Source organism: Neopsephotus bourkii, unplaced genomic scaffold (genome assembly GCF_033783945.1).
Source record: "Neopsephotus bourkii isolate Nb327-2 ecotype Australia unplaced genomic scaffold, CSIRO-AGI_Nbou_v1 NB_1508, whole genome shotgun sequence".
Classification (NCBI taxonomy): domain Eukaryota; kingdom Metazoa; phylum Chordata; class Aves; order Psittaciformes; family Psittacidae; genus Neopsephotus; species Neopsephotus bourkii.
Window position 1 is genome coordinate 3,861,534 of NW_026901984.1, and position 25,847 is coordinate 3,887,380.

The 25,847-nt window shown below is 40.8% G+C and overlaps 1 protein-coding gene across 3 annotated transcripts in view; it reads right to left on the reverse strand.

Moving 5' to 3' along the window:
- The window catches only part of VWC2 (von Willebrand factor C domain containing 2), a 57,740-nt gene that overhangs the window by 25,129 nt on the left and 6,764 nt on the right, over positions 1-25,847 (reverse strand). For all 3 annotated transcript variants that reach the window (XM_061369613.1, XM_061369615.1, XM_061369614.1), the window contains exon 3: positions 23,674-23,803. In XM_061369613.1, the coding sequence (XP_061225597.1) occupies positions 23,674-23,803 (130 nt within the window). The remainder of the gene's footprint in view (positions 1-23,673; positions 23,804-25,847) is intronic.

Below are 25,847 nucleotides of genomic sequence, written 5' to 3' on the forward strand. Positions count from 1 at the left end.
TGTACATGTGCTCTCGCTGTCTGATGATGAGTCTGAAAAGAGGAACACCAAAGCCTGTGGGAAGGGCGTTCACGGCACTGGCTCTCCGTGGTTCACTTTAAAGCTGTCAGTGCAAAAGAGCTCAGCTCTGCCAGGGTTCACCAGTTAGTGGTGGAAACTGAACACTTGATCCTAGGAGTAAACAGCATTGGTCCATTCGGCATGAAAACTCAAGAGTAAAGGAAAGCAGAAAAAGACTGGAGAAGTCTTTATTCTGCAAGCTGAAATTGAGAGTTATATGCTTAATCATGACTTACAGGTTTTGTCTGTTTTGTTATTTAGAAAACACTGTACTATCCAGAAAACACCAAACAAGAGCTCAGCCTCCCTTACAAAACAAAATAAATGAGCATACAAGCCCAGATTTCTTTTTCCACAGAGCTAGCACAGACCTCTCTCACTCACACCATATCTGGTACCGTATCTCTGTTTCAACAGCAGTGCACTGGAGCAAAACAAACTGCACACAAGAGAACAGGAGGACAACCTAGATGAACTCATTCTTAGTTCTTTAGCCACTTCTTTTGAACCTTTGCCTAGAAGAGAAACTGCAGCTGTTTTAAAGAGCATCAAGTCCACCTGCTTCAAGAGATAGGTATGACTGAGGATCAGGACTTTCTTGGGTTGTCGTGCCAGGCAGCCAGGAGCAGCAATGGAGTCTGATCCCTGCAATCAATACAGCTGCTTGCTACTCAAAACTCAAATAAGGTATCATAGAATCACAGAATGGTTTGGTTTGGGAGGGAACTTAAAGCTCATCCAGTTCCAACCCCTTGCCAGGTGCAGGGACACCTTTCTACTCGACCAGGTTGCTCCAAACCTCATTCTGGCCTTTAACACTGCCAGGGATGGGGCAGCCACAACTTCTCTGGGCACCCTGTGCCAGTGCCTCACCACACTCATAGTGAAGAATTTTTTCCTACTATCTAAACTAAACCTCCCCTCTGTCAGTTGAAAACCATTCCCCCCGTCCTATCATTACATGCCCTCGTAAAAAGTCCATCTCCAGATTCTTGTAGGGCCCCTTCAGACACTGGAAGGCTGCTATGAGGTCTCCATGCAGTCTTCTCCAGGCTGAACAAGCCCAACTTTCTCAGCCTGTCTTCATAGGAGAGGTGCTCCAGCCCCTGATCCTTTTCATGGCCCTCCTCTGGACTTGCTCAAGCAGGTCCATGTCCCTGTTGTGTTGGATTTACCAGAACTACACACAGTACTCCAGGTGGGGTCTCACAGGAGCAGAGTAGAGGGGGAGAATCACCTCCCTGCAGGCCACCTTCTTTTGATGCACATAGTTGGCTTTCTGGGCTGCAAGCCATTGTCAATACAATCATTACCCCCAAGCTCTTCTCTGCAGGGCTGTTCTCCATCCATTCTCTCCCCAGCCTGTAGCTGTGCCTGGGATTGCTCTGACCCAGGTGTAGACCTTGCACTTGGCATGGTTAAACTTCATGGGGTTGGCATTGTCTCACTTCTCAAGCGTGTCAAGGTCCCTCTGGATGGCATCCTTTCCCTACAGTGTGTTGATTGCACCACACATCTTGCTGCCACCAGGAAACTTGCTGAGGGTGCACCCAATCTCACTGCCCATATCACCAAAGATGTTGAACAGTGCTGGTTGCAAATCTGATCCTTGAGGAACACCACTTGTCACTGGTCTCCACTTAGACACTGAATGCGGCCATACAGCCAATTCCTTATCCACCGTGTGATCCACTCAGCAAATCCGTACCTCTCCAGTTTAGAGACAAGGATAAACTATTTCAGAGTATTCTTACTACTATTGGGCATGTGCTTGTGGGCAATTATTTCAGTGGAAATGATATCTCTAAGAGAAGAGTTTGTGGTCATCTTACACTGATTATAAAATACTCTTTTTAAGGATGTTATCAGAAACTCTAATAATAAATTAAGGAAAATAAAGAATAGTGCAACTGTGCTTGCATTCCTGTATAGGAACATCAGTTTGTGGTTTCTTGCCTTTGAAAGACTGAAAATTCTTCACCGATTTTTAAACCACCTTAGCCACAGCCTTCACACAGGATTTGAACATAATAATGCCATTCAAAGAAACTGCAAGGAAAGAAATAATTACTCACAGGCTTCAAATTTTAATTAATGCTTCCTGTTGTAACAAGAATAGGGTATGTTAAAGGGTGCCTGGGCAATGGAGCTTCAGACGCCATGCTTATTTCTTACAGTAGCTTTTACCAAGTTGTAAAACTGAAATCATTAATTTAAAACCTTAAAATATCAACATGATATGTTTACTACCAAGTCTTAAAAATAATTGGGTCATTATCATTAAAAGCTCCTTAACTGACTGCAACTTGAAAGTGCTTGCAGTGGTGGAGATATGTTGTATAAAATGAAGATGTTTTTAATCCCATTTTTAATGCTATGTGATCTAAACAACCAAGACATCAAAGTCTGCACACTTTCTAACACATGGCTTTCCAGTTTAATGACATCCAGTTTTCCACTGCACTCTCCTCTTTGTCTCACACGCTTCAACCTTCCCATTTATTTTAAATTACACTAAACCTGCATCAAAGATGTAAAATCCTAAACCTACAGCTGGGTGAACTATACCTGCAGTGGCAGCCCCCTGTTCGGAGCAGTCAGCATCAACTTGCTCAGAGGTCACTATTTCCCTTTGAAATGATCATCAGCTTCAAACCACAGCCAACATATCCTCTAAATATCAGTAACCCAAAGATGACTTCCAGAGAAAATGAATGACAAGCCTGATGCGCCAACTCCCCACTGCTGGTTTTGCTCTGATTCCCACTGGAGCTTAACAAAGTTGTCACCAACCAGTTTGACAGCACACCTGACTACCACACTGCTGCATGCTAACATCTATCCTTTAAATCACAAGACGGTTTAAAGACAATTTGCTTCTACCCCGCATCACTAGTGGCAGCCTCCTGGTGCCGCAGCTGTTAGTTGGTGAGCTCCTGCCTTCAGCTTCAGCCACATGTGCAAACAGCCTCTGCAGTCCTATCAGATTTATCTAGGGCACTGCCTTCTCCATTTTCAGCTGTCCCAGCAGCTTGTGTGGCACGAAGCTAATGTTTACCCCATTTTGCTAGCTGGGACACCTGAAAGCTGGAAGAGAAGGTAACAGCATCCACATGTGAAGGAGCTGAAGGGAAAGGGGCTCCTGCCCCCAAACCCACTACTTCTTTGTGGGTAGCAGGAGGGTGGGAAGTGCAGAAAACTGCAGGCCAAAACCAGGAAACAGAGAGGCCTGAATGTCTTGGAGCAGACCTGGCAGCATCATAGGGAACCTGAATCCTTGCTTGAAGGAAGGGTGGAAGAACCTCTCTACAATTAAACCCTTTCAAGCCATCCACATCTCAGCTTGTGAAACACCGCTGTATAAATGCAGCTATCTCCTCTCGTCAGTCAGACATAGTGTACCAGCTCGGTAGAGTTAAACTCACAGGTTGCAGTGGTAAACAAGAGATCTTTCCAATGGTTCAATACCTTGATTACCTTCAGCAAGAACTACTGAGTTTCAGAGCACCTTCACACTCTGTGTGCAAACTCAGCGTCACCCTCTTCCTTCTCCCATTCTCCTTGTGCTTGCACAATTACTTATTTAAGATGCAAGCTGTTCAGAGCAGGGCCTGTCTGCTTCTTCACCTCACAGCTGCCTTTCTGTTAACAACAAACACAGAATAACACAACTCTGGTGCTTTGTTCCTGGGTGTTTGGTTGTTTTTTCCTTTTTCTCCAGAGATAAGTTTAGAAAACAGTCTATCCTAATTTCCGTCTCTTAGGACTGTGTGACTGCAAGTCGTGCAACGCAGTCAAATCAGACCTGATAACTCAAAGCTCTATCATTGAATCTACATGTCTATATACAAGACAAGGAAGTTGTATTAAATAAAATCTTTAAAATCATTACAATGGCAATCTGAATTCTTGTGTTCTGCACAACTGAACATAGCAGAAGCCCACAAGAAACATTTATAAGTGTACACACAACTCAAAACCTGTACTGTCAATTTTGAAAACACTATAAATAGGCAATGACCGAAATATAACCTGGCAACATTCCAAGCGAGCAAGTCAGAACGCTGGCAATTAAAATTATACTAACCAAGAAAACAAGCCCAAGAGACACTTCACCTTTGTTTGAATGCAAACCCCTGTCTAAGAATACCTCTTATACTTTTTTCTTTTCCCCAGATAAACCAGGCAATATTGATGGCACTAATAAATACCTGAGTACACACAGTCTTAATGAATAGATTGGATAAAGAAGTGGAAAGTTCCTCATTTGCTTAAAGATTTACACTTTCTTTGTAGCTTAATGAAAGCAATTAAAGAAACAGAAGTCAGGGTCAAATCAGCAAGCTGATTAAACTGGAATAAGCATGTTAATGAATAATAATTAAGTTTAAAGGTGTCCTGAAGGTTTTTTACTTTGTTCACTGGCCAAGTATCCAGATTAATGATTGAAGCTATTCTCTATTTTTTCTGGACTTTCAAACTTCATGTTGGCACAGGCTTTTCCATATACTTTACTGAATTGTCTCATTCATGAATAATAATGATAATGATCAGATTTTTTTTACTCCTTACTTAATACACACTCTTCAGTGTTAGCCAAATGCTAGCCTATGTTTTGTGGCTGTAAACGGCTATGTGTCATTGTAAGAAAACCACTATCTGTACAGAATAGGCAGTTGACAGTTTAGGAATTGACAGTTTGGAGACTGTGGCACTAATAACTGTATTCACAACATATTCCTTACGACAAATATGCATTTAGACTGGAAGCTTGATAAAGCAGGGATTTACTTTTTATTCTTCACTCGCATAATACTTACTAATTGATCTAGTCCTGGTTCACAGATTCAGAATCTTTAGTACTATTGCAACACAAACAAGACAATCACAAATGTAATGAAAGCTGCCTCAAGACTGGAAGTCTCTCTAAGCAAAAGACTCTTTTGACCATGTGGTCGGAGGAAGGAGGCATTGAGATGCCATGATACGTTGCTTGACCTGGCCAAGAAATCTATGCTACAAATCCTTTTTAAGCTAATTCTGCTGGCAAACATAAACCCAAGCAAAGGCAGCTGTGAGGGAGTAATTTTATACAATCAATGATCTATTATCACTGCCAAAAACTTCACGAGCTGCAAGTGTCACCAGACAGATCAGAAATGCTCATTTCAGCACTTCCCATTTGAAACAGATGTAATCTCCTTAAAATGTATTTTTTATATTCCAAACATCCAATATTTTTTCATATTTCATATTCTAAACATATTCCATATTTTTTCACATTTTATATTCCAAACATCCAATATTTTATTCCATATGATGACATCTGTGACATTTACAAACAGAACTGAACATCATGGTCTTCTCTCAAACAACACAGTGTTGGGATGTCATGGATTCATACTGGATGAGACACTCTTAGGTCCCCATTCCCTGAGCTTCTCACGCTCAGGGTGCTTACCCTAGACAGTGAAAATCTGGGAGTTCATGAAGTACATCACACAGAATTTGTGTGATGTTGAACTTAAGAGGACACTGCACACAGCACTGCATCTTACAGCATCTCCTCTTTTCTCCGCTCTCCTAAAAAACCAAACCAATTTCTGTGTCATGTTTTGTGCTTGCAAGAGACCAAATGGTATCTTTACAACCTGCAGCACTGAAACCTTTTGCCAACAATGAAAAACATCACCTCTGTTTACCCAGGAAAAACAACTCAGAAGTGAAATCACCGAACCTTTCCTTAAGTTCTCTGCTGCCCACTGCTAGTTCCAAGGTCATGAAAAATCTATTATCATCAAAGGCAACAACTAATTAAAAAAAAAAAACCAAACAAAAACCCCTATGAATTTTCGGCTAATAGTTCTGTTTCTTGAAAACCCCAGTGCCTCGCCTGACTACAGATCTCTATCACTAACTTCCCTTTTTAATAGACATTTAGCTGTGCCAAGCCCCCCCTTTGTTTTACACATTTTAGATAAAACTCTCCTGCCAAAGCAACAGAACCGTGCTGTGATGAAAGCCACAGTCAGACACATACAAAATCTCAACAAGCTCATCAATAAAATGGCTGCTTAGCTCCTATCCTAGGAGGAAAATTTTAAGATGCTGATGGATGACTTTGCTGAGGATGATTAAAACAATGAAATAAATCTTGTGCTTGCAGCAGTACAGGGCAGATTCAGGGAAGACAGAGACACAAGCAGTTTGCTCCTGTCTGCCTTGCAGGGTTAAAGCCAGCCAGGCAGATGCAGGGTCTGTGCAGAATATACAACCATCACAGCTCTGCTTTTCATGCCTCATGCTCCCTAATTCCTCACATGCAAACATTTGGAGTTGACCCTCTGGCAGAGTATATTCTTCTCCCGCACACACAGAAAAGAAGAACATACATCAAACTGCAAGTAAGGGTGCCTCTTGCCTACCTCAGTATGGGTACCCAACCTTTTTCTTCTGGAGTGCCATAGTTTAATTCTACCTCTCTCATCTTCCTTGACTCCTTCTCTATCCTTTCTTCTTCTTCATTCTTTTCTCTCATTTTTTCCTCATTCCCGTATTTTCTATCTCTTTTCCTAACATCACTTAAACACTCTTTTGAGCTACGATGTTGGCAGAATTCAAGATCAGCTCAGATGACCAAGAAATACCTGTAATTGTCATTTCTTCAAGCAATTGTAATTGCTTACTGTACCAGTGTACCATATCAAATTTAACAGGAAAGGAAACAATGTTACTTTGTTGCATACAGCCAAGGTATCCCAGACTTTTTCCAAGTTATCTTCCAAATAAAGGGATGATAAGCATTTGCCGAAACTTTTTGCATTTCAGTAATTATACTAGAAGAGGCACCCACACTTCCATCGCAGCACCAGAAGAGACGGGTTTATGCTCTCTGCAAGTCTGCATGTTTACAAACACAGACATAACAAGAGCTAGGAAATTCTGGTTTGCTCATTTAAAAAATGATTCTAGACAGGGGTAGGGAAAAGAAAAAAAAAAGCAACCTTTTCCTGTGAATTTTCTCTTCCTTATTTTTTAAAAACCTCTATGTATCAGCATGTTGCTGGGATACAATAATATTTTGTTTTCTTTTATCATTCTGGTGCATATACTCTTTATCACAGTTTGGCATGGCTTTGATCTGTGCCTCCGCTAATAGTTCAAATTCATACTAATGGGAAAATGGTTAGCGACAGAATTCAAGCTGCAAACCTGATAGCTACAGACCTATCTCAATCCCGTCAGCGGTCTCAAAGCTCATGGAGAAAACACATAGACTGCACACCTGTTCCTGGTTAAACAAAGAAAATTGGATTTTTATCAGTCTGCCTGTCACCTTTTACACAGCACTGTTTTGTCAAGAGCTACTAATGAAAGAGCTTAGCAGCAGATAAAGGACATACAGCTTTGACTGAATTCATAGATTTATCTAAAATATTTTCCATCAAGATTTATATTATATTCTTTTCAGTGCTGAAATAGGGTTACAAAGCATGGAAATGGATGTCTTAAAATATGTGTCTGCATTACTGCATATGACTGAGAGGCTTCATTAATAATGATGTCTCTGAAGATTTTGGTTTTGCACATAGTCTTGGAGAAAGTTCAAATATACAGTCTATAATCTGTATTAATTTTGGTTGGCATTTTGAATGGCAGCACTAGGTAAAAGCAGAGGGATTTTAGCAGTTTGTATGCTAAGATATAACCCAAGAGTTAACATGTTCATTTCCTTCTCTTGCCCATGTTTCAAGGACACAGTATCTGCTTCAGCAGTGCTCTTCTCCAGCATTACTTCTATGGTTACAGAGGCACCATGTGGCTGAACTGTGTTGGAGATGGCTGGGCTGACTATGTACTCTGCTCATGGAGGTCTATACTATATAAAGACTTAAAACAGACAATGTTGGCTGTATGACAGTGCAGCTTGAAGACCTGGAGGTCTTTATGAAAAGCCAACCTAACATTTCAGTGGTACCAGAAGAATGAAAGACACTTCTGAAAAACTGAAAAAGAAAAAAAAAAAAAGCTATGAAGAAACACACAGCTTTTAACTGTCCTCTGAAACCACTAAAAGAGTAAGTTAAAAACCAACAGAATGAAAACAAGAGTCCCAGTAGCAGACCAGTAGAAGAAGCTCTCCCCATAAAGCTGGAGATGCAAACTCAAGTCCTTTCCCAGAGCTGTATCTCAGGACAATGCAGTTGCTAGCAAATACCCTTCCATTCAGCTGAGGAGTCAAAGCTGAATAAATAACATGCTAACCACATCATTTCTTTGTGCACATGAACTGCAGGAAACTTATGAGCCTCAAGCACACTCGCCAGATGGGATAATTAGGCTCAGACAGATCACTGACCTTCCCAATAAAATACCCCGGGAATGGAAGTTGACAGGAATGGAGCTGAATAAATCTGTGTCATGTTACCACACTCTCAAACAATCCATGGAAACCCATCTACACTGATTCATCCAGAAGCTCTGTATTCCTGTAGGTGCATCTTGTGAGGGTTGAAATCATTGGATTTTGAATATTCTTAAGTATTCTTTGAATTTTCTTTATGGAAAATAGGGATCAAGAGTTCACTGCTGGGAACTACTCAGCTGTCTTTCCATGAAAATGATCAAAGCGCTTATATATGCATTTATGCTAAGCTATTCTTTCTTTAATTGTCACTGAGGCTGGTTTGTCACACTAGAACAATTTGGGAGAAGTCAAGGCTTTGAGACAGCACAAAATGCAAATGCCAGTTCACCTTCCATAAATGGAAGGCATGACAGCCATTTAAATAACACTATTTTATCTGGAATTATATAAGTAAATATAATCAAATAATCTTATGCTTGTAAATAAGTTCATTATCTTAGATCTACAAAGCCCACATGAGACACTGCGCTCTTCCTGAAATCAGAGATTTCCATCCTTTCCCCATAAAGTCTATTTTTCCTTCCTCGATGTGCACCATGATGTTCAAACACATGCTAATGAATAATCACATTCACACAAGGCTACTCTGCTATTTTCCAGGCACTGCCATGTCATGTAATTCTTTCACATGCCAGTATGCCCTAAACCAGAAAGGATTAGACACAGTGCCAATTATTACTCAGCACAATCTGCTATGAACAAAGCACACACTGCAACCCCAAAAGACAAGCAACTGCGGAAGTTCACGGGCAGAAGACAACAGCAACTCCTCGAGAGTCCCATCACTCCCATGGAGATTAGGGTTGGCTCAGTGAGCCACAGCAACTGGCAACATCTTTTCCTGTACCCCTGGGGCCTCGCATTCTCAGGAAGCCATAGATTTAGTTTATCCAAAAGCTTTCTATGACTGCAGTCTGTATGTTATATACCCCAACACAGACATGCAGCTCCACTTGGCCATACACTCGATGTTCTTGCATGAATGGATCCACGGCAGGGGGGTTGGAACTAGGTGATCTTAAGGTTCTTTCCAACACAAACTATCCTACGACTCTGTAATGAGACTTGCATCTATATACATTACTTGCACAAGGAAATATGGGGCATCAAAAGCTAGTTGTTATTTTAACAAAACACACATGTTCCAAAAATCAAACTAACTAAATATTCAAATTAAACTTGCAGCCAGATCTGCCTTTTACATACAAGTTCTTTGGCTGGGATATTCAAAGGTGATTGAAATGGCCTATGCCAGCATTAGAAACAGGGCTTTGGTGGGGAAATTGTATGCCTCTAACTCCACATGATGCACTCCTACACACTGCCTATATACCCAGCTGTCGATCCGCAAAAACCAGTGAATCACAACAGAACTGTAACAGTATCTGTGTATCTAACTTCTCCCAATTCCCAGCTCAAAATCATTTTAACAGCTATTCAGTTGGAACTCTGCTAATGAACTAACCCATAAATTTTAAAAGAAATGCATATTTTTAATTATAAAGCAGGCAAGTAAACAGGGAGGGAAATCACAGAATCAAATCAAAAGATAATAGATCAAATCATCATGTCATTTATCTGCAAGTAAATTAGCAGTCAGTCCAGCAAAACAAGAGGGGTTAGAAGAATATATGAAATGAATCAACCCAACTATTCAAGCTCAGTATTTTACCCATTTCATGCAAGTGCCACCTGTGCCACAACTACCCACAGCCTGAATTTACAATCCACTACATGATAAGAAGAGATCTGACCCTGAAATTACTTTAACACTGACTTCTAGTGACAATAGGTGGGACTGTACCTTTTTATGGGGCTGCCCAGTTGGGAACACTATCTTCAAGCTTTACTCACTATGGAGGTTGCTCTTGAATGTCCAATCCACAGCTAATCCCGCTGCAAGGGTCATGCAGCCAGGGTGGGACCTATAACTTGAGCACATTAGCTACAGTCATGTGTGAATTATGGGTCTGTAGAAATTTTATTATTAAATCCAAACCTGGTTTTGCTTCTTAAAAAGAGGAAAAGGCAACAATCCCGAAATACAAACACTAGATTTTGAGTCCTGTAACGGTAATAAATGTATTGCAGCATAAGCTAGGCCCACCTAATGACATGAGAACTGCTCACAATCTTCAGGCAGTCAATCAAAAACATCATCTTTCATCTCAGGGGTTGTAATACCAAGACAACCTTTCCTCCTGTAATGCTCTGTAGCAAAAATAGCCATGCAGCTCTTGGTACAGTACTCTAGCAACTTTCTCTTCAGAAGGAGGATGCACTCATGGGAGCAGGTATTTTGCCCATGGATCCATCACAACATAGTCCAGATGGAAGGATGTGCATGTTACACCAAGTTGCAAACCACCCTGTCTCATGAAAGTAGTGAGAAAGCTACAGCTGCCACTCCAGTACACAGCCCACCTGTCTTTGCATGCAGAACCACAGAACCATAGAATAGCTCAGGCTGCAAGGGACCACTAAAGGTCATCTAGTCCAACCCCCTCTGAAATAAGCATGGACATCTTCAACTAGACCAGGTTGCTCAGAGAGCCCTGTCCAACCTAACCCTGAACACTTCCAATGATGGGGCATCAACAGCTTCTCTGGGCAGCCTGTTTGAGTGCCTCCCCAGTCTCATTGCAAAAAATGTTTTCCTTCTATCTAGTCTAAATCTACCTTTTTTCAGTTTAAAACCATCATCCCTTGTACTATTGCAACAGGCCCTACTAAAAAGTTTGTCCCCAGTGTCTGTGAAGTGAAACAAGAGGGTAATGGCCATGGCTCACTGCATGAAACTGCTTCAAGAGGGATTTTCCAAAGTGGGAAGTGCTTTCACTAAGGATGGTGTCTGACAATACCTGTAGCATATGTATATATACATATATATGTGTATATACATATAAATAACATGCTTACTCAGGAGGCTCTAAATCTGCCAGATGGATCTCAAAGAGCAAGGGCCATCTTTGGAGCTGATCCCAACCTGGGGTAGATATGAGTGGGTTCTATAAAATCTGAATTGAAAAAGTTCCCTTTGCGTTGTCCAGTGGTTGTAATCTGTGTATTTCATTTAGACTAACATGACTTGTGCCAGGGAAGATTTCCATTTTCTGCCAACTATCCACCCTGAACATTCGTCTCTGGTAGCAGACATCAAAACCAGAGCCCAGAAAACTTCTCCTGCCCCCCCCCCCCCAAACTTGCTTCAGGGACTGAAGCGTTTCCAGACTGCTCCTCCACTTAGCCAGTACCACAGGGGTTTTCATGGAAACATCTTCCCATGCATGGCCCTAGCCAGGCGACTGCACAGACAGCAGCACAGTCAGGGGAGAACACCAGGGCCCTGAGGGAGAGTGCACCCTGACAGACCTCAGAGCTAGAGCCTAAACAGTCATAGCTAGGCACACACACACAAACCCCCATGTATTTTCAAGATAATTGACTTGACTCTCCAGTCATTTTGACTGGAGAGAATTGGCTGTCAGAACAAACTTAACTAAGAAGACTGAAGATTAAACACTCGACTGATGCGAAATTAAGAAGTCCTCTCATACTGACAAATGCATTACCTGCTTGTAATGAAAACTGTGCAATAGAGAAAACTTCTCTGCTGAATGAGCTGCCAGCAAGAAAAATCAAAGAAGTGATTACTTTTCAGCATCACAGGCATATAAATGGTGCAATTGACAAACGCCTGCTTACTAGCAAGCCACGCAGCCTTTAGCAACGCACCTGGACCTCACTTTCCTCAATGCTTGGACCTGACAATACTTCCACATTTTAGCAGCTTACCTAATGACAGCAAAACATGTCAGCCACAGAAGAAGGAGACCACCTTATATAAATACACTGAAATCAAGACAAGTCTGAGAGTTTAATATTTAGGCTACAAACTAGGTAATGAATCTTCCTCATGTATTCCAACTGTATGTGTGAGCGCTGAGGGATGTACATGGATAACTAGAATTAAATATCTGTGGAAAAAGACAAAGAGAGATATACACTAAATAATGGATGCAAAATTGCCTCTAAGTTGTCATAATCATTATCTGGCTTGGACCTCAGCATCAACATGAACTGGTCTTAAAAACAATCATTTGTTCATGTTAGTGGCTGCCAAACCTCCATCTAATCCTTTCATTAACAATATATCAGGTTAGCAAGCTGCCATGGCAGGAAAATAATTAGCTTTCCATTGCGGGGTGGCACATTCTCTATTGCACTGACATAACAAATAAGTCCATAAACTGCTATAATTTATTTGCGCCTGAGCCTTTTTTTTTTCCTCAATTAGCCCTTCAGAATATTGTATTAAATACACATGAACTGTAACTACAGAAAGTCTTCTGGCCAATCTCAGAAGTCTAAGACAGTATGGATGGCTATTACACAAGCAATTTATGGGTGACCTACCTTTAGGTCAGCTTGGCAGAATAGCTGAAAGCAGATCATGCCAAAAGGCGTCCTCATTAGGTGGTGTCCTTTCCATCATCTGCACGCACTGAGTAACATGCTGTTGTGTCCCAGCATACACACAGTGATTGTACAATGGTTATGTGGGAAAAAAACCCTGCTGCTGTTTTAAAGATTTCTTAATTAGGTCTGTCTTCTTGCCTTACCAAGAAGGTACATGTACTTCTAGGATGGGTTTGGCTGGGCCAGAGTCAAGACACCCTAACGTTTTTTCTGCAAAGTGCTTCAAAAGAGGCAGTTCAAAAAAGAAATTCTATGATGTGGACAGTAGGAAACAATGTCACATTTCTGCTCATGTGAAAATTAACTCCTATAAGCAGGTTTCAAGGCTTTAAAGCATGTCACCCCAAGCAGTTTTACTGCAGCTAGCTTAGGGTGTTTTATTTCTTCTATTAAAGATATAATCTTTATTTTAATCCTAGGAAACTGCATGTCAGAACCATCTTCTGCAGTGTGCTCATGGGTTAAATACACAATGCATTAAGGACTGTGTATGTACAATGCCTTTTGATTTTCCTGCTTCTCTCGACTTTGCATTGTGAGCACAGAGAAGATTTTCACTGGCAGTATCCCTCTCCCCCATCAGCACGCTTTTATCACGTGATTTTTAATTCATGTACTGTCACTATTAAAGACCTCATCTGTTCTCACAGGGGAATATTCAGCTTTCTTGCTGCTCTTCTCTGTACTTCTGTAACCTCTTCCTGCTGAGTGCTCAGCAAACACAGAAGATTACACAAATCAGGTGGGAGGAACCAGTCTTTATATAATAGCATACTTCTAATAAATGCAAGCCTTTCTTATTGAATCCTGACAGATGCTTACATACAGCATTTCACATTGATATTTAGCTAAAACCACCTGGCAAAAAATCTTAACAAATGGTCATCAAGATATCCAAGCAACTTCTTTCACAACCTGACACAACGGTTTTGCTGAATTTCATTTACTATTATGCTGTCTTGTTACTTGGCTTCGTAAGATACCATTAACAGCCACTACTCCTTCTTTCTCTGCTGTCTTTAATAGGACTCACTCACTATCTCCCTCAAAATTGCCCAGGTTACCCAGTGATATCCCTCTTAATCTCAAAATGTTCAAGGGAGTTTGAGATCATACTACCAGAAAGGAATAGGAACTATTTAGGCATAAGAAGTAATACCTTTATACTTTTTCTGGGAAAAGCAATTAACACCACACTCCTGTGAAACTACCTTTCTGAAAGAACATTGCAAGCATTTCAAACACAAGAGGCTAAAAAGCAATTGCCTGGATATGGACCTTCTCTATTCAATGCTGTTCACCAAATAGTATTTTGAGTCCTGATACAATGTATTACTTGTTCTTCTTGTCACTGTTCCATCTGATCAATTCCATTGGAAAAGAAAAACAAGTTTACATCACTCACTAGGTAAGCACGCAGTGAAGTTACAGCTGTCTTTTCCATCGGTGATAAACAGTGTGTATCTTGCTCCTTGCAAAGAAAGGTTGTCAGCAACCAGGGCGCAACAGCAAATGGTTGCAACAAGACAAGAAATGATGCAGGAGAAAAACGCTCATCATCTATAAGACTGCAAGGTCAGTTGCATTTACCTGTGCAACTTTTTAATAGGCTCCCCCACCCAAGGGCTACTGGCACAGAAACAGAGCTGAAGACTCAGCAAAAAAACCCAGGGCATTTAGAAGAAAGTGATGTTTTCCAGCAGGAAGTCATTCCTCTAATGGAAATTTAACTAGCACCAGTGTAGGCAGTAAAAAAACACCCCACAAACAAAAAAACCCAACCAACCAAAAAAAAAGCTAAACAAAACCCAACCAAAATTATAGGGTTTTCCTAAATGAAGATAGAGAAGGTTTTGGTTGCCTATCAGCTTTGTCATGTTAATCATTCCGGTAACCATGAAGGTAAGGAATTACTTAAAAATTGCTGGGGATTGCTTGGTTGGTTTGGGTTTTTTTCCTTGTTTTAATCACTGCTGTACAGCTGAACATGCTCAACGAAGCAAAACTGCATGGATAATTACCCCCATGGAAGCAATCCAAAGGCTCACAAAATAAAAGCTGCTTCCAATTTAAAGATCAAGGTTTTAAATTGGGAAAGTACTTGAATCTCCAGCTGATAAAGATGTTTTACCTGCTGGGCAAAGGTAATGGTCAGGGACTTAATTCAGGATTCCCACAGCACACAGGGTAGGGGAGTTCCCCCGTGCAGCAGTTTGAAACAGTAAGATACCACTTAAAGAGACAAGGAAAACAAGCACTGCCATTTTACAAATATTAATAAAAAATACCAGAGGCTTTTAGGCTCTCCCCTAAGAACCTGTCACTCCCCTTCCTCCAGAACTGACAGAGGAGTACAAGTCAGCCCCTAGTCAAGCTGATGTCAGGAAAGGAAATAGGTTTTCCTCTTTGTAAGATCTGTACTTCATTTACAATACAGTTCAAACAGGACTGAAAGAAAACTTCTGCAACTGCTGTCATGGTAATGTGAGGCCTAAGACATAACCCAGAGAATTGAAGTGTAATGACGAGTTAAAGCAGACCTTGCATTAGCAATGCTGCGCTGCATGGAAAGGCCATTGTGGTTGCAAAGCACAAACCATAGAAGAGCACAGTGTTAAGAAATGAAGTTTAATGGAATCAGCCAATTCCCTGCTCCCATCAATCAGTAAGTCACATGGATCAATTCACATCTTCCTTAATGCCTAAACCTGAACTTCCTGTGAAAAATAAGCAGAGAAAAATTACACTGCACTTAGAAGTTAAAGGAGGTTTTTGAATACATCATTTATTATCAGAGGGATACTATTAGTATTATCAGAGGGATATACTAACATACCATGACACTTTAGTATAAACTTCCACCTCCCCTCCAAGCCAAGCAAACTCCTGGATGCCTCATTTAACACAACTGAATAGCAATGAAAAAAAACCCAGAAGAATGTAAAGCAAAATACACAAGGTATATATCTTCATTACTGCTTTTGATCACACTACAAAATACTAATCACCCACACAGTCCTATTACTGTACTACTGTAGCACCTAGCTAGTAAATAGTTTCTATTTGCAAACACGATTATCTGCAGAGAATACAACTGAGAACTTACGTGGACAGTTACAGTGGCTCAGCTAGCATTGGGTAATGCATTAACCTATGATAACTCAGTTAGGAGCAACACAGGGCTTCAAAGCTCATAATTTAACCAAATTGATAGTGTTCTACTGATAGGGAATATTATTCCAAGGATATAGTATACAGTGAGATGCACTTGACAAGTATTTCAGACCTTGGAATCTTAAATGTCCCCAAATCTTTGTGTAATTTCAATTAGTGACAATACAAAATTGAAATAAACATCAAATAGCAGAATGGGGGAACGAAATCAACACTGTGAATACTTTATCTCATTAACACAGCATAAGGAACAAGACTCGACACAGGAAAAAACTGCCTCGATGTTGTTTCTCTGAACTTTGAACTGCAAAGAATGAACACTAGGGGCAGTGCCTGCAGGAGGAAGGGAGGCAATATGAGATCCACGATTATTTTAACTTCTTTTTTAACATGTCACCAATCTCCATATACATGGGTAACTAAAACTGCAAATCAAACTCAGAAAGTTATTTTATTAGGAACCTAAAAACCAAAACAAACAGCCAAAGCAACTGATTACTTCATTTTGAGGAGCACTGGTTAGCTGTTTCACTAGAAAACAAGCAAATCCACAAATGCATGTCTGTGTAAAAGAGAAGCTGTCAGGAAAGACAAACCAAGCAATAGCATACTGTTTACTAAAATACTTTGGTGGTTAATAGCATGAAGGCACTTTTGTGTCTGAACCAGAACCAGCACCCAGGACTACACAGGATGGCAGAATACATGAAACTGCCTTGGCGAACAGCGTAAGAAGATACATGATATCTCTCTCTTTTTCTGTGTGTGTGGTTTTTTGGTTTTTTTCTTGTTTTCTTTAAGAAAGTACATGAAAGTTGGCAGAAAAGCTGTTATTCTTCTCCCCACATCCAGTCAGTTTCTTCTTTGTCTGTGAGTACAGAGCATTTTCACCTTTCTGCTCCTGGAGCTGAAGCAAAGAACCCAGGAGCCATGACACTGCAGCTGTGACTACACCAAGAGGAGCTGGCAGTTTGTTTCCCACAGTCACCTGGAACCTTCACTGCTAAACAACTGTTTGGGGCACATCATCATCAACTTGTGCTTCAACTCACAGTAAAGTGATACCCCCTGCAAGCGGTTGCCATGAAAGTAACGGATACAGCAGAATTCAGCTGTGATATACGAGTTAAGCCTGCAGTATTAGGTAAGAGGAGAAAAACTGCCTGCCAAAGAAAGGGTTCTCGGGCTCACTGTAACAACCTGTAATGAAAAAGTACTGCAGAGTGAGTTCTGGAAAGCTTATAGGATACACTCTTTTTATATTTTTAATAGTCTCTCCTACATCCTCATATTTAAGTATAAAGTGCTACTTTAAATACTGAATACTAGTATAACTTCTGATTGCCCTCATAAGTTTGAGCTAAATGAGAGGATGCTATACACTCAGGGAGGACACTTAACTGCTGCCTTCTGCTTGCAGAGCTCCCAAGTGAAAGCATTTTGGCTTCTTAATGAAAAAAAAACAAATAGAAAAAAGTATACCTGTATATGGAATAAATAAATACCTATACACTATATACAAAATACATATACATTATATAAATAGATTTGTCCTGGTAACTGATTTAGGCTCAGTATAACTGGATACTTCTGCATGTCTTCAGACAGATCCTTCTCATCCTCTGACAGCTTACCATCATTAGAAAAGAAAAAGCCATATACCCTGGAACTCACTTGTAAACTAAGTACCCTTAGAGGCAATAACAACACCAACCCTACTTAGCCAGCTCAACATGAAAATACCTAGTCAACACTGTATCCCACAGCTGTGTGCATATGTACATGCGAGCTGGAAATGACAAGACCTGTGTGGTTTTGGCACAAGGTTTTGCTCAGGTCAATTTGCAGCTGCATGCCATGCACATTTAAACAGGTTCTGATCCAAGCGGGAAAAAGTCCTGAGAAGAAAATTCAGTGATTTCTGCATAGGAAGCACACACAGCTTGTGTAGCCACCAGCTTTCCCAGAGTGGAGAGACGAAGTAAGAGCGGTGAGCAGAGAGTTAAATGGGGTTAAAGAAATACCTTGTGTTAAGGTGACACAGCCTGAACTTCCTCACAACTTCATCGAGAGCAGAAACCAACAACAGAAACTACTGAAAGTTGTTTACTGATTTCATCTAACAGATATCAAAGCCACTTTAAATGCCCAATGCAGCCAAGAAGAAGCACGTCTGATATTTCTTCCTTTCAATAAAGAGATGCCAAAATACCTGCTACAGTTTTTCAACCTACCTGCATATTCTGTAGGCAATTTTAATCATACACAACTTTTCATGCAACTTTAATAGTGCTTTTCCCTCTGAAATATTCAGCCCCCTAGAAGCACTAATATTTCCTGGTTAACAGTCCAGTATTATAAATCATGTTGTGAAATAAAGCCTATTAAGTGGAACTTTTATGCAGATTTTTTTCTAAGTGACTCATGCACACAGAAACAAATACTACACTGCAAACACAGGCATTTAAGTGTCAGCTAAACACATCAGAAGGAACACATCACACTGGCACACACAGTATGGGTGGAAGAACTGGGATTAGTTTGAAAGGATTTCTTATTCATTAGGTTATTATTTTTTAATGTAAATTCATTTCTTTCTTATAAATCCTGTTTCAATCTTATAAACTAGATTTCACAATAATTTTATGATTCCTGCATTTTACATCTAGAACCATAACCACCTGATTTGATCCCTTCCTTAATGAAGGCTGAAGAACCACTCTCAGGCTTTAAAACTTCTGGGTCTTCTTTGCTATATATTAACTGCCAAAGCACGACTGAAAAAGGTATTTAAAATGAAAGTAAAAAGGAGGAATAGAGGACAATCAAAGTCACTGTTTATCTACATTTCACAACAACTAAATTCCTAATGTTTGCAATAGTCCTGCCTTGACCTCTACTTGTACCTGCATTATGGTACTTTCTTCATTACTGAGATTGAGGCATATACAGTCGAGGGCATATCACATTTTATTTAAACACACCACAGAAGGACATTAAATCTTACAGGTCAGATTCTCCAAGGTGCTTGAGCAAAGCTGGGGCTGCAGGGAAGAACAAACAGCCAGCTGACGTGAGGGCTGCCAAGGTACAGCTTCCCTTTCTCTGCCCATAATAAACATCCTTGAGCCTTGTTTCTGTCAAACAAGTGCCTTGGCCCAACACAATCCCTTCTCCACCAGGATTTTAGAGGGACAACAGCTCACAGGTGGTACGATACTGCCTCGACCAACACCATTTTTTTTAACAGACTGCAGACCCACAATGAAGCAAAGTCCCATCGTACGGTTAGTTGCAAAAGGGGCTGGAAGTCTGACAGCATTTATCCCCTTTGAAAAATCCTTTTTTACAGATTTAGGTCCCCATTTGCCAGTTCAGAGGCACTCTCAAGTTACTTCATGCCTAAACACTGTAATTCTACGTAAAGGTATTAATGCAAGTTTCAATGAATTAACCCCACAATATGGGTATATAAAACCATGACCATTTACCCAATCAGGCCATATCATGTTAGACCTGCACTTTACTAGCAGCCACCGTTTGAACCACAACACATATATTTCAACTGTAGCTATGAATCTAAATATGAAATGATGGCCTGATTCATGCCACCTAAGGCACTTGAGATGACTGCATCCAGAGTAAAGTCTCCCTAGTGCATGCCCAGTGAGAATAGACAAGGCATCTGTGAACGTTCCAGCCCTGAGAAAACACATGACTCCCTGGGCATCAGCACTTCTGTACACAGATACGAGCCTCTGTTGACAGGAGAAGCTCAGCTCCACCTGCTGCAGACATAGCAACCCTGACGCACAGATAGATAAACACTAAGAAAGCACCAGCATCAGCTTTGTCTTATCCAGGGCAATCTTTCAGCCATATAATGGAATTAAAATCTCTCAGGGACCTTAGAACAAAATGTTTTTTTGGTCTCCCCCTCCAGGCTCCACGTGGATTGCAGGTTTAATCTCATCCTCCTGCAAGAACACTGTCATAAGCAGGGCCACCCCTGACTCCATCGCTTCATGCTTCAGACAAAGCGGCGCTCAGCTGTGTATACATGTTAGGGCCCTAATACTGGAAATAGAAGTGGAACAGACAACCAAAGGAATTTAATCTACCACGGTAATTCATTTCCAGTATGACCCCCACCCCCTTCCCACAGCCCCAGATGAATCAGTGTCAAGTGCCCAGCCTTAGCTCCCCCTAATAGAAAGGGAATTGTATGCCTGTTATCCTAACCACTTCGTACAAACTGCAGAAAGGTCTGTACCCCATACTAGCCTTACTGATATTGCTGTTAACCGGAACAGCTTCCACAGAAGTACTACACTGCTAATACTGTGAAGTAGGACGGAGATCTGAATTGGGCACCTGCTACTTAATGCAACTCCCTGAAGTCACATTTAACTTTCTGGATGTTTTTTTTTCTTGTTGCTGCTGCTGTTGGTTACCAAAAGCATGAAGCTCAACCTGTCAACCCATACAAGAGGAAAAGCCTCCATCTCCACCCTGCTTCCCTGCAGGGCACGTACATAAGATGAATACAAACCGGCTCCCTCAGCTGTAGTGACTTAAGACACAAAAAGCAAAAAAATTCACCTCACCCCAAGATTTTCTCAGTGATCTATCACCTTTTATCTCTTCTATACACTACTTTTCAGGAGACTCTTCCTCAAAGTACTCCCTTGTGCCCACCCACAAAGAAGAAAATACTGTCTTCAACGACGGAAGTATCTAGGCTCCTCCTAGGAATTTGTGGTGTGATAGAAAATGCTATTAGATCTTACACATAAGGCTGCTCTTCACTCTGCAAGTTTTCCATTCATTACTTCTTACATTCAGAGTAAGTCTGTACCTACGCTAGTGCACAGCTGCATAAGCCCAACGTGCAGTTACCTTATCCCTCATCTGAAAGACTGCCAGCACATTTGTGGAATCAGGGGAGTCAACTAACCCCCCTCATTCCCACAAGGGATAACACACAGCATCTCACACCTGCCAAGAGGCTGAATTCCTTAATTTTTAATAATGGCAGGCTTTCATTAGATTTCCATAATTCTTAATCAGGCATTTGTATGCGGTATTACCAGTGACAGATGCAGTTGCTTAGCTCTCACTCTGCTGGTTCACTGCCAGCAATCCACAAGCCAGGCAAGTTGGGAAACTGTTACGTATGATGATGTGCCAGGAAAGGGAGGAAAAACAGTTGGTTTGTTTGCGTTTTTAACACATAAAAGTTAGTAAATATAGAGAACCTAAACTTCACCTCCCACCCCTTCCTGCTCTACCAAAGGCAGGATACAAATCATGACAGCAGCTACCTCCTCACTCTCCATGGCTTCACCTTTCCCACTGCGCAGATTATGCTGCAGAGATCCCTATACATCACCCAAGCTCTTCTGGGTCACTAATACAATGTTGTTGACATCATTGCTGTGACAATCAACCCTGAAGCACAATGTGATGATTGCTTCCCCAGCTCACATTCACAGTGCATTTGTTCCAGCAGGCTTGAAAATGAGGGGATGAGGCTGGCTAGGTTTTCCTGCTCAGTAGGTTTTTGCACCAATCTAATTAAAAACATTCAGCAAAATTCACGTGTCCCATACTTAAAAATAAGTTCTGAAAGCAAACAGCCTGGTTTGGGTTTTTTCTTTATGCACTTCCCAGATGGAGAGGATTCCTCAGAAATTTCTTTGTGATACCATACTGAAGCTGCTGAACCAGAAAAGCTGAGCTTCTTCTGAGCTGTATTGGTTTTGTTATTGTTAATGGCTTTTTTCCACTTCTAAAAGCTAACAAGAAAAGTCACTCTTGGTTCTCTGACATGCAGAGAAGTGACAGTACAGCTCACTGGAAACAGACAGCTCTGGTCACCTTGGTCTGAAACTGGGTCAGGGATGCCAGCTTGTGGTTATAGCCAAGGAATATGCAAGTAATGCTTGAAACTCTGAGGACAAGATCAGCCTTTTCCTGCAGGCAGAACTAGGGTAATTCAGCATTAGCACTCAGAGAAGGCAGCCTCCTCACAATTAAGGCATGTTTTATGTACAGTTCTTAAACAAAGGCTCCATCTCTGGGAAGCATGTCGGGGTATCCCCACAAGCAGCCAAGCCAAGCCCTGCACTGCAATACCAGCTTAATCTAAAGGCAAGCCACTGCTGGGAGATAGCCACTGCAGTGCATTATGTTGATGCCTGTGGGAGAACACACACTCATGAAGTCAATCTAGCTCCAGTGTTAACACTGCTGGAGAAATTCAGTGGGAAAGACTAAACAGATTTAATGCGTTATGTTTGTGACTCCACCCACAACACTGAAAACAGACCTTTTGCCTGACAAGAGCCACTCTGACCTGGGGAACTACGGCAGAGCATGGCACATATAAAAAGCCTGTGAGCACATCAGGAAAACTCTTGCCATCAAAGAAGCGCTAAAGGATGCTCTGCACTGGCTAGCTATCACATCACCAGCTCCTAAATTCAGCCTGCCTCAGAAACTATCCCTGAATGCCTCAAAAAATGCCTGTCCTCAACTCCAAAAGCAGAGTGCCCTTAAGCTGTACAGCCAAGAACAAATTCCTTCAGGGCTGTAACAACCAATTAAGGGATGTGAAGCAATTACTTTTATACCCATACAAATGAAACTCCTCCAATGCAATTAACTATCCCTTATCATCTATTGTTGAATTTGTGGAAAGCATATGCTGTACACTCTCTCCTCCCCTAGCTTTTCCACAATTTTAATCAATCAGTTTGGTTTAGCTAATGCAATAGAACCTACCTATTCTAGAGAAATAATAAGTCTGAAAATTATCTGAATATTTTAATGTCTTTTTTCATTTTAAATATAATTTCATTTGAGATTTTGCAGCTTTCATTTCTATTAATAAATTATCATTTCTTCTTTATAAGCGATGTGCTAGTATGTCATGTAATTTCTTCCTCTAAATAGACCAAGACTTTGATCTAATGCAAGCCCTTGCTGGGAGTAGAGAGACTTTCTGTCTAATTTAGTTACAAAAAATATTCAATTAAAGTTGGGAGTTTAATTCACTTAGTTATGAAAATTAAATGAGCTCTGTAAGGTACATTTTATTTGCCTCAGGAAAAAAAATAGAAGAACCTCTGAAAGGGGAACAAATAAGAAGGGAGAACAAAAGTAACTTTTCCTGCTCATGTTGAAAGATGGGTAACACAAAGAGCCAAGAGTTCTGCTTTGTGTGCCTATTGCAAACCTGTTCACACAACGAGTTCATGCAAAATTATACCCAGAAGCCACACGAATTACTGCTATTAATACCCTAATTGTCTCCTGGGTAACAAAAATCCCTATAGGTCATAATCAAGTTCATCCCAACCAAGGGAGGATCTGACTCCTCACACTAGAAAACACGATCCATGCACAACTGTTCTCCATCTCCATTTGGGGGGGAAAAGAAAAATACTGGAATTATTTTCAAACCCAGAACAGCAAAACACAGATATATCTGACAGAAGCCCTCTTCTCATTGTACAGACATCACTTACCATTTTTACAGATAGGACAGCACTGATCGGGCTCATACACAGGATCCACGCACTCAGTCTGGGGGCAAGCAGAGACAGTGCACAGCACTTCACCATTGGCTTCACAGCGACACTTCTCACATGGAGAAACCTGAAACACAAATCCAGACAACACTTTTTATTTCTTTCACTTAATGCCCTCCTGAAGTGTGCAATGCCTACCTTCCCAGCTGCAAAATTAAGGAACCACAGCAGAAGAAAACACAGGTTCTGCTCTGAACCTGCACACAAAATGGGAAAGTCAAAGGGATCTTGCGAACAAGAGCTCTAGACTTTTAACACAAATAAAGCAAGAATTTTCCTACCACATTTCTAATCCAGAAAATTAATGATATAGAAGTTATCTAATTCCAGCAAATTAAATTCATAACTTAGATGAATTCTAGTTTAATTCTACTACAAGTTCAAAAAGTAATTTAGCAGAAAGATATTGTATTTAAAGAAATTTTGCTAAATTAAATATGAGGCTTCTTTTGGTGGAAATCCTTATTGCAATTTTTCCAGGTTTTAAAGTTTTTTGGTAGCAGGAAGTTGCATTTTATTGAAAATTACCAAAGAGAAGTCAGGAAATAAACACCCCCTGAATTCAGGTGTTTCCCTTAGGTTAGTTGTATTTGGACCATTCTTGTAATACTTGCAGCTTTCTGAAGAGAAACTGCAATTCAGAGAAAGGGGTAAAGCAAAATACAGGTCATCCTTTTTACCTACTGAAATGTTACTGGGTTTGAATAACCCTACAGAATAGGAGTACCATGAGATAATTACTTGAGTGACCTACTTCAATGAAATTAATTCCAAACAAAACAGCATCAAGGCCCCATTTAGCAAAAAACAGACTTTCAAATGTCTGCATTTGCGACATGTACAATTCTAGCTGTCCTCTTCAGTGCTCCTGACCAGGTGCTGTACACTGTATACAATGAGGTGTTCATATCACACAAGGAGCTGGTGGTAGAGGGAAGCAAGGGGGCTGAAGAGCAATAAATGGAATAGTTTAAATCTCATTGCTGAACTCCAAAAAACAACATCGTCATCCATGCTCAGAGCGCAGGATGAAAATGCAGCTGAATGTTATTATTAGTGATCCTCTAAGTCTATAATCTGAGCAAATTCTTGGTTTACTTAAGGATGAGGTTGTTTTTTACGGACTCTTTTCAATCCGGATTCCAGCTGATGCAAGCCACCACCTGTCACATTTTTCCAACAAAAGCAGGACAACCTCAAATCTAAAATCCCATTTCTCTCTGAGAAGAATCATCTGGATGTCCACTTGCAGATCATCTGTTTATTTTCCCTATTTCTTTGGCAACCCATCCCTTTTATTTTTTTTTTGTCAAATCCACTCTCTTGCTTGCTTGCCTCTTTCACATCCTTCTCGCTTCCAGAGTTAAAACATGCTGATGCTTGCACAGCATCACATCCAACTAAATGCTCATCCATGCTTTGCCACTTCTCTTCCCACCTCCCAGGGCTGTTCTTTGCTTATGCACTTGCATAGTTTTCATGCCACCCCTTCTGTTTAGAAAGCCTAAATAGGGTTTCTTGCAGTGTTGTGTTTTTATTACTACTTATTTCAGGCTTCCTTTGCCAGCTACTCATTTCCAGTTTCTTCTCTAACCCAGGGTAACACCACATCATACAAAACATATACATACACACCATACACCATATATAATGCTACAAGGAGGCTGACAGTGTAGTACTGCACATTTTTATTGCAGGCTTTGGGACGAGAACTTTGTCCTGTAATTGTTTATAAACTGTCATGTTCCCTTGCACAGCTGGAGTGTCACCAGATGTGGAGGTTCCTGATCCAGTGTTCAGAGTCGATAGGCTCAGGTATCTCAGGTAGTCACCTAAACCGCACGTGACATTTTGAATGTTTGGAAAACCTGAGCTCCTATCAGCAAGTCAATAGTAAGACTATGTCCCCTCTGGAGTTACACCCAGAAACAATACTTACTAAATTATGAAAACATGCCTTTTAAGGAGGACCGATTTTTTAACTGTCATTATTTTTAAGGCATCCTACTTGATTGTAGCTAGTAGAACTCAATTCCAAGGATCAGGCTCAACAAGGCAAACCCATAGCTTTCAATCAGTTTTAACTTTTTTTTTTTGCCATGACTGAAAAA